Consider the following 18,047-nt stretch of genomic DNA (forward strand, 5'->3'; position numbering starts at 1 on the left):
CGTAGCAATGACGTGTGTCCTGCTTATCCACGTGCTGTCAGTGGCATTCCAGAGTGGGATTCTGTGCCCTAAGAACCGTGAGAACAGCTACTTGTTTCTCTACTTGTCTTCTCAGATAAATGTGGAAAATTCTTTTCCCCCAGGTTCATTGAGATGTAGTTGCCACATAACATTGTGTAAGTCGAAGTTGTGCAGCGTGGTGATTTGATACACGTATATTGCAAAACCGTCATAAGGTTCAGAAAGTCCTTTCCTTGACCGATTCTAACATGTTCAAAGGATGTCGTGCCGAAATAGGACAAGGGAGATGTCCCAGTTTCCGGTACTCTGGAACCTGTTCTGTGCTGTTGTGGTTAGCAGTGGTCTTCTTACTAACGTGGATCCACAGACGGCGAATTCTCCCCGTGAATCTTAACGTTCTGCAAGTTGCGTATTCACGTTTGCCAGCAGGTCAGTGGCTTCGCGCTCTGGAATATTCTTTCCCGAGTCACAAACTGCAGAGTTAATTCCAGCCGAGCAGCTTGCCAGCGTGTGCTCTGCTGTCAGTGCGGCATCAAGGGAGGCGGCAGATGGTCTCTCCTGCCACCTCCCGCATCCTGTTCTTCTCCTGAGACACCAGCTACCTGGCACATCCCTGTGGCGCAGGGATTGTCCACCGAGGCACTACTGACTGGGGGGATGGGCCACTCTGTGATGTTGCACGTGAAGCGTGCACTGTAGGGTGATTAGCTGCATCCCTGCCCTGTATCCACAGTGGTCATCCACAGAGATGACAGTTGCACCCTCACCCAGTTAGAACAACCACAAATGTCAGCAGACGTTACTAAATGAGCTCTGCGGGAGACAGAATTGCGCTGGTTAAAAATCAGTGGGACGAGAGGAGAGAATAAGAATGCATGTTTTTGTGGAGAGGTGAGTTTGAATTTGTGGAGAGGTAAAATGCCTAAGTATATTGCGAAAGAGGAATTTTTCTTATTTTCTATTATCTTAAAGGAATTGACGCAGGGTTTTCAAATGTTGGTTTCCTTCTAGGTCTGGGTTTCTCTGCTTTTTCTCTCTGGGTTTTCTCTCTTTTGACATCATAAGCACATACTAAAAAAAGAAGGTAAGAAAGGAATGCTTTTATATCAGTAGTACTAATCTAGCTAAATCCAAGGACTTGAAACTTCTTCACAAATGCATTTTTATTATGAATTTACTTTGTTTCCTCTAACATTGACAATGTTCTCATTAAAATGAATTGGTCGGAGTCATAATAAATTTCTGGTTGCTGGGTGTGGCTTCCTACCAGCAGACCCACATCCTACTGGGACTGGCTTATTCTCAACACTGGCATTTTGTGGTCTGAGGCTTCAAATGGAAAAAAACAGTCATATTTATGTAACTACCAAAGTTTTACTTTTTTTTTTTTTTTTAACAGAGAGTTGAAAGATAAAGGTCTAAAGTCCAACATACATATGTCTTGCTTCTTTTAGTGCTGACAAACAAAACGCGGTGGCTTGGGGAGGTGTGGGCTTTCCTTGATTAATTTTTCACATCAGATGTTCTTGTTTTTAACTTACTAAGAGAAACAGGCGACAGTCATGATTTGGTTTTGCTTTTGGCATATTGCTCTGCCCCTCCTGTTTTCACTGGGGAGAATATTGTAATTTCTGCTGCTCTGAGCCACTGGCAGCTTAATACGACGGCAGAAGGCCCCGTTGTGTACTTGTGTGACCAAGAATGACCCAAGATCGTTGAGGGCTAGAAAAGATAACCTGCAAAGCCCGTAGCTAGTGGCTGCCGTACAGTGAGGACTGTGTGGGCAAGTACTCCTACTCCTAGTACTACGATTATCGTCATCACTGTCCTTATCGTCATAGGCTCAGTGCCCCCATCAGATGTTTTTGTGACCATTTTTAAGATTGGGTTAAGTGGGCGGTGCCTGGGTGGCTCAGTCAGTTGAGCGTCCGACTTCGGCTCAGGTCATGATCTCACAGTCTGTGAGTTTGAGCCCCGCATCGGGCTCTGTGCTGATGGCTCAGAGCCTGGAGCCTGCTTCCGATTCTGTGTCTCCCTCTCTCTCTGCCCCTTCCCTGCTCATGCTCTGTCTCTCTCTGTCTCAAAAATAAAATAAAAACATTAAGAAAAAAAATTAAAAAAAAAAAAGATTGGGTTAAGCGGAATGAGGAGTAAATGAAGTAGGAGGATATGGCAAATTCAGGAAGCAGCATTTCACTAGGGCCGTGGGCTCTGGGATTCACCTTCAGTCCCTGCTTCTCACCTCCCAGGGAATCATTGGCTGTCGACTCAGATCACTGTTCGCTGTTATCTCAAGTAGCAGACAGTGTTGACAGTCCTAATTTGAGGACTTGTAGTATGATAAAATAAAGCTAAAAGCCTGCCCCTGTTACCCAAGATGAAAATAAAATCAAATTCGCTTAGTATATCTTCTACTGAAATTTATGTTAATTGTCACATAAAACATTCAGTGTTAGAGTAGATCAGAAAATGAAGCCCAACAGTCAACAATAAAAAAGTCTAATTAAAAACGGATCAAAGACCTTATATAACAGACACTTCACCAAAGAAGATCTATAGATGGCAAATAAGAATATAAAAAGATGCCCCACTATGTGATCTGTGATCAGGGAAATACAAACTAACACAATAATAAGATATCACCAAACACCTATTACAGTGACCAAATTCCAGAACACTGAGCATACCGAGTGGGTATGAGGGTGTGGGGCAACACAAACTCTTACTCATTGCTGGTGAAAATGGTACAGCCACCCTGCAAGATAACTTGGCAGTTTCTTTCAGAACTAAATATATCCTTGCCATACAATTCAGCAATCATGTACCTTGGTATTTACCCAGCATTGTTTTAAACTCATGTCTATACAAAAACCTACACATGGATATTTACAGCAGCTTCATTCATAATTGCCAAAACTTGGAAGCAGCCAAGAGGTCCTGCAGTACTTGAATGAATGCCTTATCTATGGTGTATCCAGACAATGGAATTTTATATCCTCACTGAAAAGAAATGAGCTATGAAACCAGGAAGAGAAATGTAGGAACCTTAAATGCATATGACTAAGTGAAAGAAGCCAATCTGAAAAGGCTACAAACTGTGTGATTCCAACTGTATGGCATTCTAGAAAAGGCGAAACTATGCAGGCAGTAAAAAGATCAGTAGTTGCCATGTGTTAGAGTATAGGGAGGGATGGATAGGTGGAGCAGAGGATTTTTTTAGGGTAGTGAAAATACTGTGTATATTATGATGGATACAGATCAGTATACATTTGTCCAAACCCAAGGAATATATAACATCGAGAGTGAACTACAGTGTAACGTATGGGCTTTGGGTGTTATCATGTATCAGTGTAGGTTCATGAATTATAACGAATGTACCACTCTGGTGGGGGTTGGTCATAATGGGGGATGCTGCATGTGTGGGGGCAGGGGTAAATGGGAAATCACTGTACCTTAATGAATAAATAAAGTCCTAAAAATTAAACATGTGATCTGAGACCAAAACGACATAAATTTAATAATTTTAATTCTTAATTAAATATAAAGAATATCATCTAGAATTGAAATAGTACGTATTTTTGTTATTATTTCATTGATTCTTATTTTTCATGATCTCTATGTTTAGATGGAAGAGAAATATTATTTTAGGACAACATGGACTAGAATGGCACTGTATAGGGGCACCTGAGTGGCTCAGTCAGTTAAGCGTCCAACTTTGGCTCAGGTCGTGATCTCATGGTTCGTGAGTTCAAGCCCCACATCAGGCTCTCTGCTGTCAGCACAGAGCCCACTTTGTCTGTGCCCTACTCTCTGCCCTGTATAAAATCTAGCCACTAACCCCATGTGTGTATTTTCATGTAAATATAAATGTATTAAAATGTTATGGCCACATGTTGCTAGCACTTACCACAATGGAAATTTCCATCATCAGAGAAAGTTCTATTGGACAGGACTGGTCTGTATTATAGTTGAACTGTGTTAGAAAGTTGTTGTGTTATTTCTCCAGTTAATTTTGAAGGATAAAAATCCTAGAGGACAATAGTAGTAAAAAGTTTGTTTTGCAATGTGTTCACAAAGAACTCTAATAATCCCTAAATAATACAGATTCAGGATGCCCCACATAGAGTTTTTCATTAACATTCAAATAACCTTGAGAAACAATAGGCTGATTAAGAGCCCCTTGGAATTGTATTAATAGCTTCAGGGGTATCAGCAGCAACAAGGAGCTAACAAACAGCCCTGAACTGACCCCCAGGAACTGTGGCCTTTAGTCTTCTGTGTTGTTGACTGCATGTGTATGCTGCTGTTACCTGGGCTCAACATCAAAGTGCCTTTTACAGCCCTCATGCTCTGAGAAGACAATTTATGATTCTGTGATCATCCCTAACAATATCACAAGGGAGGGGGCTGTCCCTGTGTATCCTATCACTGTGCTAAGCCCTTGGGCCTACTAGGATGGTCTTCAATCACATGAGAAAATTGTACAGCTCAAGAAAAAGGATGGTAACAGGGCAAGGCGAATGAGAAAAAAACAATGAGGGCCTAGAATAACAATGTCCAGTAGATGAATAATGTGAACCACCAATATGAGAGCCATATAGGCAATTCTGTATTTTCTAATAACTACATCTTTAAAAAGAACAAATAATGTCAATTACATCTCAATAAAACGGGAAAATTAATTCTAAAATAGCAAAAACATAGGCAAAATATAGTATATAAAGGGGCACCTGGGTGGCTCAGTTGGTTAAGTGTCTGACTCTTGATTTCAGCTCAAGTCATGATCTCACTTTCTTGAGATTGAGCCCCGCATTGGGATTCTCTCTTTCCCTTTCTCTCTACCCCTCCCCAACTTGTACTCTTTCTCCCTCTCTCTCTCTCTCTCAAAACAAATAAATAAACTTAAAAAATATATATATATATATATAGTATATAGTTAAAAATATTTTTGCCAATATATTTGTTGGGGAGGAAGAATATTTAACCTAGCATATCCAAAATATTCTCATTTTAACATGAGATGAGTATAAAAATTCTAAATGAAATATTTTACATTGCTTTGTGCTAAGTCTTTAAGGTCCCTCGCTGTTTTACATTTATAGCACATCTCAATTTGAACAGTCACGCAAGGTGAGTGGTTACCTTATTACGCAGTGCAGGTACAGAGAATAGATATCAAGGGATGCTTAATGTAGTGTGGGGTTGTCTGGGAAGGGCCTTGAAGTGATCTTGAGAGCCTGTAGGATTTTAAGAAATGAGAAATGGGTAGATGTGATCATATGAACTGTTAAGGGGGAAGCATTTCTTTTACCCAGTTCCTGCTAGCCGGACTGAGAATCGAATTGACATGAGACAGACTAAAGGAAGATCAAATTTAATAGCATACATAAGGGAAATCCACAGACATGAAAATTCCAAGTATAGTGAGGCAACATGAGGCTTATATGAGCTACAGACAGGGGCAGGGGTCTGAGGACAAAGGGGAGGAAGACCATTAGCAGGAAGGTGTGAAGAGATGTTTGGAAAACAAAGGTTGCCCTATTAAGATCAGTCTCTTAAGTAAAGAGGACTCTTTATTAGTAGCTCTCCCTGGTATAAGCAAGCAGTTGAGGGAGAGGTACAGAGCTTTTCCTGAATCTGCTGGGGTTATTTGCTTTTAACACAAAATAGCATTCATGCCAAAGTGGCCTATCTTGGGGCAGCCTACCCGTGGCCCCTACAGTTCGTTCCTCTGAAACTTGCCTGAAGTTTCTACACATTAAAAGTTGAGCTGGCAAATTGTTCCATCTCATTGAACCAGTCTTAGTCCTGACAGTAGGTCAATTCAGCTAAATTCATTTCATCTCTACCATGATGCAGATGTGTTTTCAAAATTAGGCCTTTGGTTCAAGTCATTGGGTATTAAACAATAGGCATTTCTGTGGAAACAAAAGAAAAACAATGGTTATTGATTAGGTCAAAATATACATCAGTTTTTTTTGTTCTGAGGATAGCCGGTGGAGAGGATTTCTAGATGTCAAGCTCGAAGCATCTTCAGATAGAGTGAGAGCAGGCAGTGGCAGTGTGACAGAACTTCCTGGTTTGTAGTTCTGAGTGTCTGTGGTGATTTTTGCATGGCCAATAGAAGAGCAGGCATGAAGATTGTCTACACATGAGCTGTTGTGATTTCTCTGAACTTACATCAGGTGGTTTATATTTATTTTGCAGGGCTTCGGAGGAAAAAGGGCAGTTTTAGTTCTCAAATGAATCCAATTCAGAAAGGAGGAACAAAAATCAAAAGCATTAGTTTGGACAGTTGCAGCAAAGCATTGGAAGGGACTAGAAGAAATTAGGAGCTAGCCTTGTTTGTAACAGACAGTATTAGAATCTAGTATTTACATAGGTGTGTTATTGAAACATACTTTTTCCTTTCTGTAATCACCCTGATTTCTACCAAAGATAGTCAAATTTAATATTTGTTTACAAAGTAAGTCTAGTTTTAAAAATTTGGCCTAATTATTTACAGAACCACCACAAGAATACTGATTGGCCTTGTAGTTTCCTTTAAATCTCCTTTGCTGGAACTTTTCCTTGTTGTTACGAAATTATTGGAGTCTTTAAAAAAATAGGAAATATCTAGTTTCAAGATTTCAAGCTTAATTACCTTTTTTTACCATTAAAAATTTTTATTTTAATTCCACTATAGTTAACATGCAGTGTTATATTAGTTTCAGGTGTAAAACATAGAGATTCAGCAATTCTATACATTACTCAGTGCTCATCATAATAAATGTACTCTTAATCCCCTTCACCTACTTTACCCATCCCCCCCCCCCCACTGCCCCTCTGGTAACCACCAGTTTGTTCTCTATAGTTAAGAATCTGTTTCTTGGTTTGTCTCTTTTTATCTTTGTTCCTTCGTTTTGTTTCATAAATTCCACATATCAGTGAAATCATATGGTATTTGTCTTTCTCTGACTGACTTACTTTATTTAGCATCATACTCTCTAGCTCCATCTGTGTTGTTGCAAATGGCAAAGGATCTCATTCTTTTTTATGGCTTAGCAACATTCCATTGTGTATACATGTACTTTTTCTTTATCCATTCATCTATAGGTGGACCATTGGACTGTTTCCATAATTTGGCTATTGTAAATAATGCTGCAATAAATATAGGGGTGTATATATCTTTTCAATTAGTGTTTTTGTATTGTTTGGGTAAATACCTAGTAGTGCCATTACTGGATCGTATGGTAATTCTATTTGTAATTTTTTGAGGATCCTCCATACTGTCTTCCACAGTGGCTACACCAGTTTGCATTCCCACCAACAGTGCACAATACTTCCTTTTTCTCCACACCCTCACCAACACTTGTTTCCTGTATTTTTTTTATTTTAGCTATCCTGTCAGGTGTGAGGTGATACAGCATTGTGGTGTTGATTTGCATTTTCCTGATGATGAATGATGTTGAGCATCTTTTCATGTGTCTGTTGGCCACCTGGGTGTCTTTTTTGGTGAAATGTCTCCTGCCCATTTTTAAATCGGATTTTTTGGGTTTTGGGTGTTGAGTTGTAGAATTTCTTTATATATTTTAGATAATGACCCTTTATCAGATATATCATTTGTAGGGGCACCTGGGTGGCTCAGTCAGTTAAGTGGCCAACTCTTGGTTTTGGCTCAGGTCATGATCCCAGAGTCATGGGATCAAACCCCGCATCAAGTTCTACACTGAGTGTGGAGCCTGCTTAAGATTCTCTCTCCCTCCCTCCCTCTCTCTCTCCCCTGTCCCTCCCCTCACTCACACGTGCTCTCTCTCTCTCTCCCCCAAAAAGATATAATTTGCAAATATCTTCTCCCATTCTGTAGATTGCCATTTACTTCTGTTGATCATTTCCTTTGCTGTACAGAAATTTTTATTTTTATGTAGTCCCAATAGTTTATTTTGCTTTTGTTTCCCCTGCCTCATGGAGACATATCTAGAAAAATGTTGCTACAGCTGATGTCAGAGACATTACTGCCTGTGCTGTCTTCTAGGATTTTTATGGTTTCAGGTCTCACATTTAGGTCCATAATCCATTTTGAGTTGATTTTTGTGTATGGTGAAATAAAGTGGTCTAGTTTCATTTTTTGCATGTAGCTGTCTAGTTTCCCTAGAACCATTTGTTGAAGAGACTATCTTTTTCCCCTTGCATATTCTTGCCTCCTTTGTCATAGATTAATAGACCATATAATAGTGGGTTTACTTCTGGGCTCTTTCGGTTGCATTGATCTATATGTCTGTTTTTATGCCAGTACCATACTGTTTTGACTACTACAGCTTTGTAGTATATCTTAAAATCTGGGACTGTGACAGTTACAGCTTTGTTGTTCTTTTTCAAGATTGCTTTGGCTATTCGGCGTCTTGTGTGGTTCCATGCTTATTTTCGGATTATTTGTTTTAGTTCTGTGTAAAATGCTGTTGGCATTTTAATAGGGATTGCATTAAATATGCAGATTGTTTTGGGTAGTATAGACATTTTAAGAATATTTGTTCTTCCTGCTGGAACTTTTCATAAGGAATTTCTAGTTGTATTTTTAGCAGCACCAAGGCCAGAAGCCAAGCCAAAACTTGCACCAAATACCTGCCAGACTTTGCCTGTAAGACCTATAGATTTGTGTGAATTCTTCTCTTCTTGAGGTTCTCCAAATGTTCTGAGGTTCCCATATACCTGTCATGAATTAACCTTCTTTATCATCTGGTATGGCTGCTGGGAACTCTGTAAGCAAGGTTAATATTAAGGCCAATATTTCCAGGGGGCTTTATTGGTTCCATGAAGCCAATCTTAGTTCCTTAAAGCTGTCTGGTCATATCTAAATCTATATAGGTATCAAATATTACATTCCAGTCAAAGCCTTGGTAATATAACCTATGTTTCCAATTGTGTCCTGTTACAGGAGAACAGATTCTTATTGACCTTATGCAAATAAATGTATTGCCATAAAAATATAAGAATACTTGGGCTCCTGGGTGGCTCAGTCAGTTGGGCGTCCAACTTCGGCTCAGGTCATGATCTCACGGTTCGCGGGTTCGAGCCCTGCATTCAGGGTTTCCATTGCCAGTGTGGAGCCTGCTTTGGATCCTCTGTCTCTCTCTCTCTGCCCCTCCCCTGCTGGTTCTCTCTCTCTCTCTCATAATAAATAAATAAACCTAAAAAAAAGTTTTAAAAAATATAAGAATACTCTTTTCTGAATTATGGAGGGTTCAGGTAGGGAGAAAAGATAAATGTTTCAATTCTGTTTATAACAGTATAATTTATCAAATTATTATAGGTCAGTTAGCTTAAGAGAAAAGATTTCCTCAATCTTGAAAAACAAACCATTTCATGGGGGCACCTGGGTGGCTTAGTCGGTTAAGCGTCCAGCTTCAGCTCAGGTCATGATCTCACAGTCTGTGAGTTTGAGCCCCGCGTCAGGCTCTGTGCTGACAGCTCAGAGCCTGGAGCCTGTTTCAGATTCTGTGTCTCCCTCTCTCTCTGCCCCTTCCCTGCTCATGCTCTGTCTTTCTCTGTCTCAAAAATAAATAAAACATTTAAAAAGAAAAGAAAAGAAAAACAAACCATTTCAAAAAGTCAGATATATTTTAAATAAAAAGTTACCAAAATTATAATTATCATCCTCAGCTCATTGAGTCCCATGTTTTTGTTTTGCTTGAATCCAGTTTTTCCACTTGTTTTAGAGATTCTTACCTAGTTCTGTTTTATGATTTTTTTTAATTATATTTAAAAAAAATTTTTTGATGTTTTTATTTATTTTTGAGACAGAGAGAGAGCATGAACGGGGGAAGGTCAAAGAGAGAGGGAGACACAGAATCCGAAACAGGCTCCAGGCTCTGAGCTGTCAGCACAGAGCCCGACGCAGGGCTCGAACTCACAGACCGCGAGATCATGACCTGAGCCGAAGTCGGACGTCCAACTGACTGAGCCACCCAGGCGCCCCAAAAGTCTTATATTTAATGCACAATGCTAAAGACAATTTTATTTTAATTAAGCCAACAACCTTAAATTAGCTTTAGTACTGGATATTTCCCCGGATCACATATCCTTAACAGAGTATTTGGGTTTCTATCTTCCAGAGTTTTGGAATACTCAATTCTTATAAGCACTTGCCTACAAACCAATGAAATAGAACTCCTTTACAAGTTTATTTTTTTTTAATGTTTATTTTTGAGGGAGAGAGAGAGCAGGGGAGGGACAGAGAGAGGAAGACACAGAATCTGAAGCAGGCTCCAGGCTCCGAGCAAGCAGCAGATATCCCGATGCGGGGCTTGAACTCACAAACCGGTGAGATCATGACCTGAGCTGAAGTTGGCCACTTAACCGACTGAGCCACCCAGGTGCCCCTAGAAGTTTGTATTTTTAAAAAAACCTCTTTTTCCCTTTTATTTGTTCAGTCTCAGGCAATTGTGGGCTGTGTTTACATTTTAAAGACGTAAGATTTATGATTTCAAGGGACAGGATGAATGCAAAAAAAATGTGTTTTTTCCCAGAGTTTCAGGGTAATTGTGATTTAAAATTTACCTTTAAAAAAAAAAAGTACAGAACACTGTTTTAATATCCTGATCTTTCACGATATCCACAAATACTTTGAGAGGAATAGGTGAGGTTTGGGGATTGGTAAAGATAGGTGGGCTTTGACTGGCTTCTAGAGTTGCATTTCTGGGTTCGTAGAGACTTATAAGACCAAGAGTTGTTTTTAATTCCTCAAAGAACTAGATTACAGCCCGAATATCAAAAGACTGACCTGTCCTTTTAACTAAATTAGGGAGGTTTTTAACTAAAATGGGAATGAAAAGATTTTTCTCTGTATAAAGTCTGTATAAAGCATCTTAACATTCTCACATTTAAGAAAGCATTTTAACCCTTCTTTCTGGGTACATAATTCAACGCGGGCTTCTATTAATCCCTGAATAATGCTTTTTACAGATCATTTGTAAGAGGGCCTAGGAGAAATTTTTGGTCCTGTTTCCTGTGAAGGGGGTTTGTGTAGTCATTCTTTTTATCTCTACATTTAGTTGGATCTTTTCAAAGTGGAGATAAAAAGGGCTTTATAATTTAAAACATCTTGCTGCTGTCCAGAAGACATGAATTCTTTTGTAGTAGGGGGTCAGGAAACACCTGCAAAGGACATTGCATTGGAATGCCTGAAGCTGACAGGGCCTGATTATCAATCCTTGGAAGGTAGAATCAAAGCAAGCCTTGTTGGTAGTTTCAGGTGCTTTTTTTAAATTCACTTCCTAGCTTTCAGGATTTACATGGCTACCTGCATACTTTAACCCTGGAGATTAGGCCTTGAGTGCTCCCTATAAATCTTACATAGAAAGGAAAATTCTTAAGTCTAATTTCTGTGATTTTTACTAGTAAGACAAGTGAGAGCTCTCTATAAAGAATATTTTTCTTTTAAATATAGCTAATTTAAAGGTTCCATTGTCTGGCCATTGATGAGTGGGATCTATTAATAGCAACGGAAACCAATAAGCCTTAATGGTTAACCGAAAATGCAAGATGCGTCCAAAGAGGGCACAGGTGATCTGTCCCTGTGATCCAGAAGTTTACTCCCAAAATCAGTCTAAGAGAGCAAAGACCTTCATTTCACAGGCAGTAAGGGTCATATGGTGAAAATGGTGTTTCCAGTCTCCCACAACATTGTGAGACGCCTCCAGTAGAACAAAGGAGGTTTACTGGCGTAAACCTGCTTGCCTGGTTGGAGAGACTATTGGTGTGAGTGAGGTAAGGGTAGAGAGCCTTGGTATCAACTTGTTTGGTTTTCTCTATCAATAAAATAAGCATTAAGTGCCTCCTTTGTGCCTGGTACCAAGTTCAGCCTGGAGGTTGTAGAAGAAGTCTAGGACACAGGCCCTAACACTGAGGCCTTGACACGGGCCCCGTGAGCAGATAAAGCAAATGCACACTGCACGAGCAATGGTTGGATGCAAAAAGGGCTAGAGTCAACATGATGTGAGTTCAAAAGAAGGAAAGGTCAACCTGGTGGGAGCCAATGTCAAAACCAAAGTTTGGGAAGATGGAGTAAAGGGGAATGAGAGAGCAGGAAAAGAAATCAAGGAGCATGGTGTGAAGTCTGGGGTGTAGGGGCCTGAACTGGGCTGCTGGTCATGGGCCAGGCACGGAAGAGATAAACCTGAAAGATCCTTAATGAAAAAGTAATGTGGTGATCAGTAGGGTACTAGGAATAAACAGAAAAGGGGACTGGAACCTTCTCAAGGATGCTCTTTATCTTGTACATTCAGTGCACAAGCAGTGATTGAAAGCCAGCTCAGCTGTAGACTGTGGAGCAGTGGGAGGGGCAGATAATTACGCGTATATGTGTAGGGGAGAACAAATCATTTTCCTTCCACCTTTCTGAGTTCTTGGCCGAGACCACCCATAATAAAAGACAGGTTAACAAGAGAAAAACAAACACAAGTTTAGTAACCTGTACACCTCCTGGACACATGGGAGAGACCTAGGAAGACTCAGAAGCTCCCTGAGATGGCCGCAGCCATCACCTTAAATACCATCTTCAGCTAAAGACAAAAGATGTTGAGGGGGGCAGTTATGGGAGGTTACCAAACAAAGCACAGTGAACAAGGGCATGGTTGTTAGGTGGATTTAAGTCTAGCCTTTTCCTGTTGATGAGAGCTTCTGGTGATGTATAGTCATCCTTCTCTCCTGGTACAGAGAGGGAGACACCCATGCACAAGGAGATTTCCCTTGTAAATGGAGATTTCCCTTACACCAAGAGTAATTTCTACTCAGTTTTCAGAGCTTCTCCTGTGTTGGCTGTTGCCAGAATAATCAGCTCAAAATAATCCTTGTGCCAAAGAGGCATATGGGATGGTGTATCTTGCTACCCTTCACCACCTCAAAATATGCCTCTTTGGCATAAGGATTACTTTGAGCTGATTATTTTGAGAAACTGCAGACACAGGAGAAGCATTGAAAGGAGAGTAGAAGTTATCCTTTCATCAGGGAAATTTACATTAAAAGGGGGGGGTGCTGGACCAGGAAGAGGGTTATTACCAGAGACAGCTTTTTCTTTAGAGAGACTTACCTGCTTGGAAGGGCAAACTTGGCTTCCCCTGCATTTTCTCTTCTCACCTTCCTGTGAATTGCCTTCCTCCGCTTTGAAGCCTCGGGCCTCTGCACCTTTCCTTAGCTCCCCTGTTATCTAAGCCTCAATTGCCTGACTGCCATTGGAGTCTCATACCTCTGTGGGTCTCCAGTCAGGAAATAGATAATTAAAAATTTTTCTCCTACTAATCTATATTTTTATTACAGTGGGGGGAAGGTGTCTCAGCTAAGGACCTCGAAGGGTAGAGTAAAACTTATTTGTCCTTCCCTACAATGGCATATTCTGCTACCCTTCATATAAATACAATAATAATTATACCAGTGGAATAAATCTTTTGAAAGAAAAAAAAATCAGAGTGTTATGATCAAAAAATAAGAAGAAGATCATATTATAAGAGTAGCCAGAGAACATTTTACTGAGGAGGTGACGGTAAAGCCCAAGACTTACAGACAATGGGAGCTGAGTGAGGGGAAAGTGTTTTCTGAGGAGAGGGAGGAGCAGGAACTGAGGGGCCAAGGCAGGAACGTGCTTCCTGTGCTTCAGGAGGTGAAAGAGGGACACTCCTGAGGCTGGACACATAGGGTGGTACAGGCACAAAAGAAATCAAAGCCGGGACTAGTCTTATTAATAAGAACTAAAACCGAGCACATTTTCTCCATGGAATCTAAAGAGATGTTGATGCTTGTCAGCAATAGATTAGTGACTCCTTCATGATGACGGTGTACCTCGACTCACTGAAACCATAGTTGATAAAATCACGGTTTCTGTTTATTTCATTTTCTTCATACAAGAAGAACCTGAAAATGAAGGCACTGTTAGTCAGAACACGTAATCGTCTTCCTATTTGGGGGGAAAGTATGAGCAACTACCAAGATATTGTTTCATTCTGTATTTTGTTAACATGGAGGAAGAGGATGGGAGAGGAGAACAAAACGTGAATTATTTTTAGCAGATCAAACCATTGGCAAAAGTTGTCTTCCCTAAGGCCACAGTAGACAAGGGCCCCTGGTGAGGGGATGGTTTGGGTTCCAGAGGAGGAGGTTTGGGGTGGGAGTGGAGGTTGAAAATCTTCCAGAAGCTGACCTCGTGAATCGAAGGACATAAATTGACAGAAGCATCAAGGTCATAAAAGAGCAATGAAGGAATAGGTCTGGGATTTGGGGGCTGGCGTTTGCATGGGTGAGAATAGATTCTGGTCATTTCCTGAATGGAGTGGGGGACGAGTCAGGGTGAAAGGAGGGATCGTCTTGGGGATCTGCTTGTTAGTCCCCTTCTTGCCTGGTCTTTACAGGAGACCCTCATGAATTGGTTTTGAAGAATGTGAATTCTCAACTCCTGGGCCACAGTCTGAGTATCTCAGAGGGGAAGGTCCTGCAGAGTCTCTTGGTGCCAGGCATCCTACAATTGAATCAGCTTGAACAGACCAATTACCAGCAAAGAGATTGGATCTGTAATCAAGACTTCCAGCAAACAAAAGTCCAGGACCAGACGGCTTCACAGGCAAAATTTAAAACATTTAAAGAGTAAATTAAAAAAAAAATTTAAAGAGTTAATACCTATTCTTCTCAAACTATTCCAAAAAATAGAAGGAAAACTTCCAAAATCATTCTATGAAGCCAGTAAACAGCCTGATACAAAGCAGATAAAGACACCACAAAAAAAGGAACTACAGGCCAATATCTCTGATGAACAAAGATGCAAAAATCCTCAACAAAATACTAGCAAATAGAATCCGTTAAAAAAAAACATTCACCATGATGAAATGGGACTTATTCCCAGGATACAAGGGTGGTTCAATATTGAAGTATCAATCAACGTGATACATCGCATCAATAACAGAAATAATAAGAACTATATGATCATTTCAATAGATGCAGAAAAAGCATTTGACAAAGTACAATATTCATTCATGATCAAAGCCCTCAACAAAGTAGGTTTAGAGAGAACATACCTCAACATAATAAAGGCCATGTATGAAAAACTCACAGTGAACATCATACTCAATGGGGCAAACCTGAGAGCTTTCCCCTAAAGGTCAGGAGCAAGACACAGATGTCTACTCTCACCACTTTTATTCAACATAGTACTGGAAATCCAGGCCACACTAATGAGACAACAACAAAATAAATAAATGAAAAGGATCCAAATCTGGAAGGAAGAAGTAAAACTTTCACTATTTGTAGATGACATGGTACTTCAAAAAGAAACTGGAAAGACTCCATCAAAAAAACTACTAGAACTGATAGATCAATTCAGTAAAGTCACAGGATACAAAATCAATGTACAGAACTCTGTTGCATTTCTATACACTAATATCAAAACAGCAGAAAGAGAAATCAAGGAATTGATCCTGTTTACAGTTGCACCAAAAATAAGATACACAGGGATAAACCTAACCAAAGAGGTGAAAGACCTGTATTCTGAAAACTATAAAACATGGATGAAAGAAATTGAAGATGACACAAAGAAATGGAAAGACGTTCCATGCTCACGGATTGGGAGAATAAATATTTTTTAAATGTCTATACTATCCAAAGGAATCTACACATTTAATGCAATCCCTATCAAAATTCCAACAACATTTTCCACAGAACTAGAACAAAATATCCTAAAATTTATATGGAACCACAAAAGACTCCAAATAGCCAAAGCAGTTTTGAAAAAGAAGAACAAAACTGGAGGTATCACAATTTGAGACTTCAAATTATATTACAAAGCTGTAGAAATCAAAACAGTATGGTACTAGCACAAAAATAGACGTATATAGATCAATGTAACACAACAGAAAACGCAGAAATAAACCCATGATTATATGGTCAATTAATCTTTGACAAGGCAGGCAAGAATATGCAGTGGGAAAAAGTCTCTTCAACAAATGGTTCTGGGAAAACTGGACAACTACATGCAAAAGAATGAAACTGGACCACAGTTCATACACAAAATAAAGTAAAAAATGGATTAAGGGCCTAAATGTGAGACCTGAAACCATAAAAATCCCAGAAGAGAGCACAGGCAGTAATGTCTCTGACATCAGCCATAGCAACATTTTTCTAGGTATGTCTCCTGAGGCAAGGGAAACAGAAGCAAAAATAAACTATTGGAACTATATCAAAATAAAAAGCATCTGCACAGCAAAGGGAATGATCAACAAAACTCAAAAGCAAACTACTGAATGAGAGAAGATATTTGCAAATTACATATCTGATAAAGGGTTAGTTTCCAAAATATATAAGGAACCTACACAACTCAAAACAAAACAAAAAAGCCAAATTATCCAATTTAAAAATGGGCCAAAGACATGAACAGACATTTCTCCAAAGAAGACATACAGATGGCCAACAGACGCATGAAAAGATGCTCAGCATTACTAATCATCAGGAAAGTGAAAATCAACACCACAATGATATATCACTTCACGCCTTTCAGAATGGCTAAAATCACTAAAGAAACAAGAAAGAGACAAAAATCACTAAAGAGACAAGAAACAACAAGTGTTGGCGAGTATGTGGAGAAAAAAGAACCCTCTTTCACTGTTGGTAGCAATGCAAAACTGGTGCTGCCATTGTGGAAAACAATATGGAGATGCCTCAAAATGTTAAGGAACCTACCCCTTAGTTCCCAGCAACTGCACTACTGGGTATGTACCCCCAAAATACAAAAACACTAATTCAAAGGGATACATGCACCACTACGTTTATTGTAGCATTATTTGCAATAGCCAAATTACAGAAGCAGCCCAAGTGTCCATCGACAGATGAATGGGTAAGAAGAGGTATATATACACATACATATATACACACACATACACACATATACAATGCAGTATTATTCAGTCATAAAAATGAATGAAATCTTGACATTTACAAGGACATGGATGGAGCTAGAGAGTATAATGTTAAGTGAAGTAAGTCAGAGAAAGAGAAATACCATATGATTTTACTCATATGTGGAATTTAGAAACAAAGCAAACAAGCGAAGGGGAAAAAAAGGAGAGAGAGAGAGAGAGAAACCAAGAAACAGACTCTTAAACTATAGAGAACAAACTGATGGTTACCAGAGGGGAGTTGGGTGGGAGGTGATGGGTGCAACAGGTGATAGGGTTTAAGGATGAGCACAGGTTGATATATGGAATTGTTGAATCACTATATTGTATACCTGAAACTAATATAACACTGTATGTTAACTAAATTGGAATTAAAAGTTTTAAAATCAGAACAAAAAATAATCAAACCGAATCAGGGCTTTTCTAGGGGATTCTAGAAGTTTAAAAAATATTACACAGGTAATGAAACAGACCTTTTTATTCCAGAAATGGCAGATGGATAATCAATATGAAAATGAAAGGACGTATATTCAATAAGGCACTATAGGGGAACAAACAGAGGAGGAAGATATGGCTCCTGTCTGCAAGGAATTTGCATTGTAATCAGATTGTGACTGTATTGTAACAATTCATATGTATTTTTCACTTAGGATTTATGAAACAGAAAGTTGTCATTCTTTTCTAAAATAAATTCTCGTTCTTCACCAGTTCTTTTACACTAAGGGGAAAAAACAAAAACCCTGGGTTCAGATTTCTCTAGGGATGGGAGTACTGAGCTATATGAAAAAAGAAAACGAAAAAGAGGATAGTTTGAGTTTGCCTCTATCTTTCAGCCCAAGACAAAGACTTGTCAAGTTTTGTATTATTGGTAATTGGGGCCAGACGATTCTTTCTTGTGGGTGCCTGTCCTAGGAATTTTAGGATGTTTAGCTGCATGCCTGGCCTCTACCCACTAGATGTCAGTAGCACCTAACTCTAGTTGCGACAACCAAAAATATCTGCAGACATTACCAAATGTCCCCTGGGAGCAGAATTGCTCCCTTCATTGAGAATCGCTATTCTAGTAACTGCCTGAGGAGCTTTGTCTATACTGCTGGGGCTCTTTTTCCAAAAATA

General features: G+C 39.6%; 1 protein-coding gene across 4 annotated transcripts in view; it reads left to right on the plus strand.

The window, feature by feature from the left end:
* CA5B (carbonic anhydrase 5B) overlaps positions 1-18,047 on the plus strand; it is a 50,208-nt gene that overhangs the window by 10,114 nt on the left and 22,047 nt on the right. Inside the window, exon 1 of one of the 4 annotated variants that reach the window (XM_019823581.3) lies at positions 13-450. The exons of 2 other annotated variants lie outside the window; for them this stretch is intronic. In XM_019823581.3, coding sequence (XP_019679140.1) covers positions 270-450 — 181 coding nt within the window. In that variant the 5' untranslated portion in view covers positions 13-269. Of the gene's footprint in view, positions 1-12; positions 451-554; positions 913-18,047 lie in introns of those variants that run through there. One more of the 4 variants, XM_019823583.3, reaches the window with a different exon arrangement.

Source organism: Felis catus, chromosome X (genome assembly GCF_018350175.1).
Source record: "Felis catus isolate Fca126 chromosome X, F.catus_Fca126_mat1.0, whole genome shotgun sequence".
NCBI lineage: Eukaryota > Metazoa > Chordata > Mammalia > Carnivora > Felidae > Felis > Felis catus.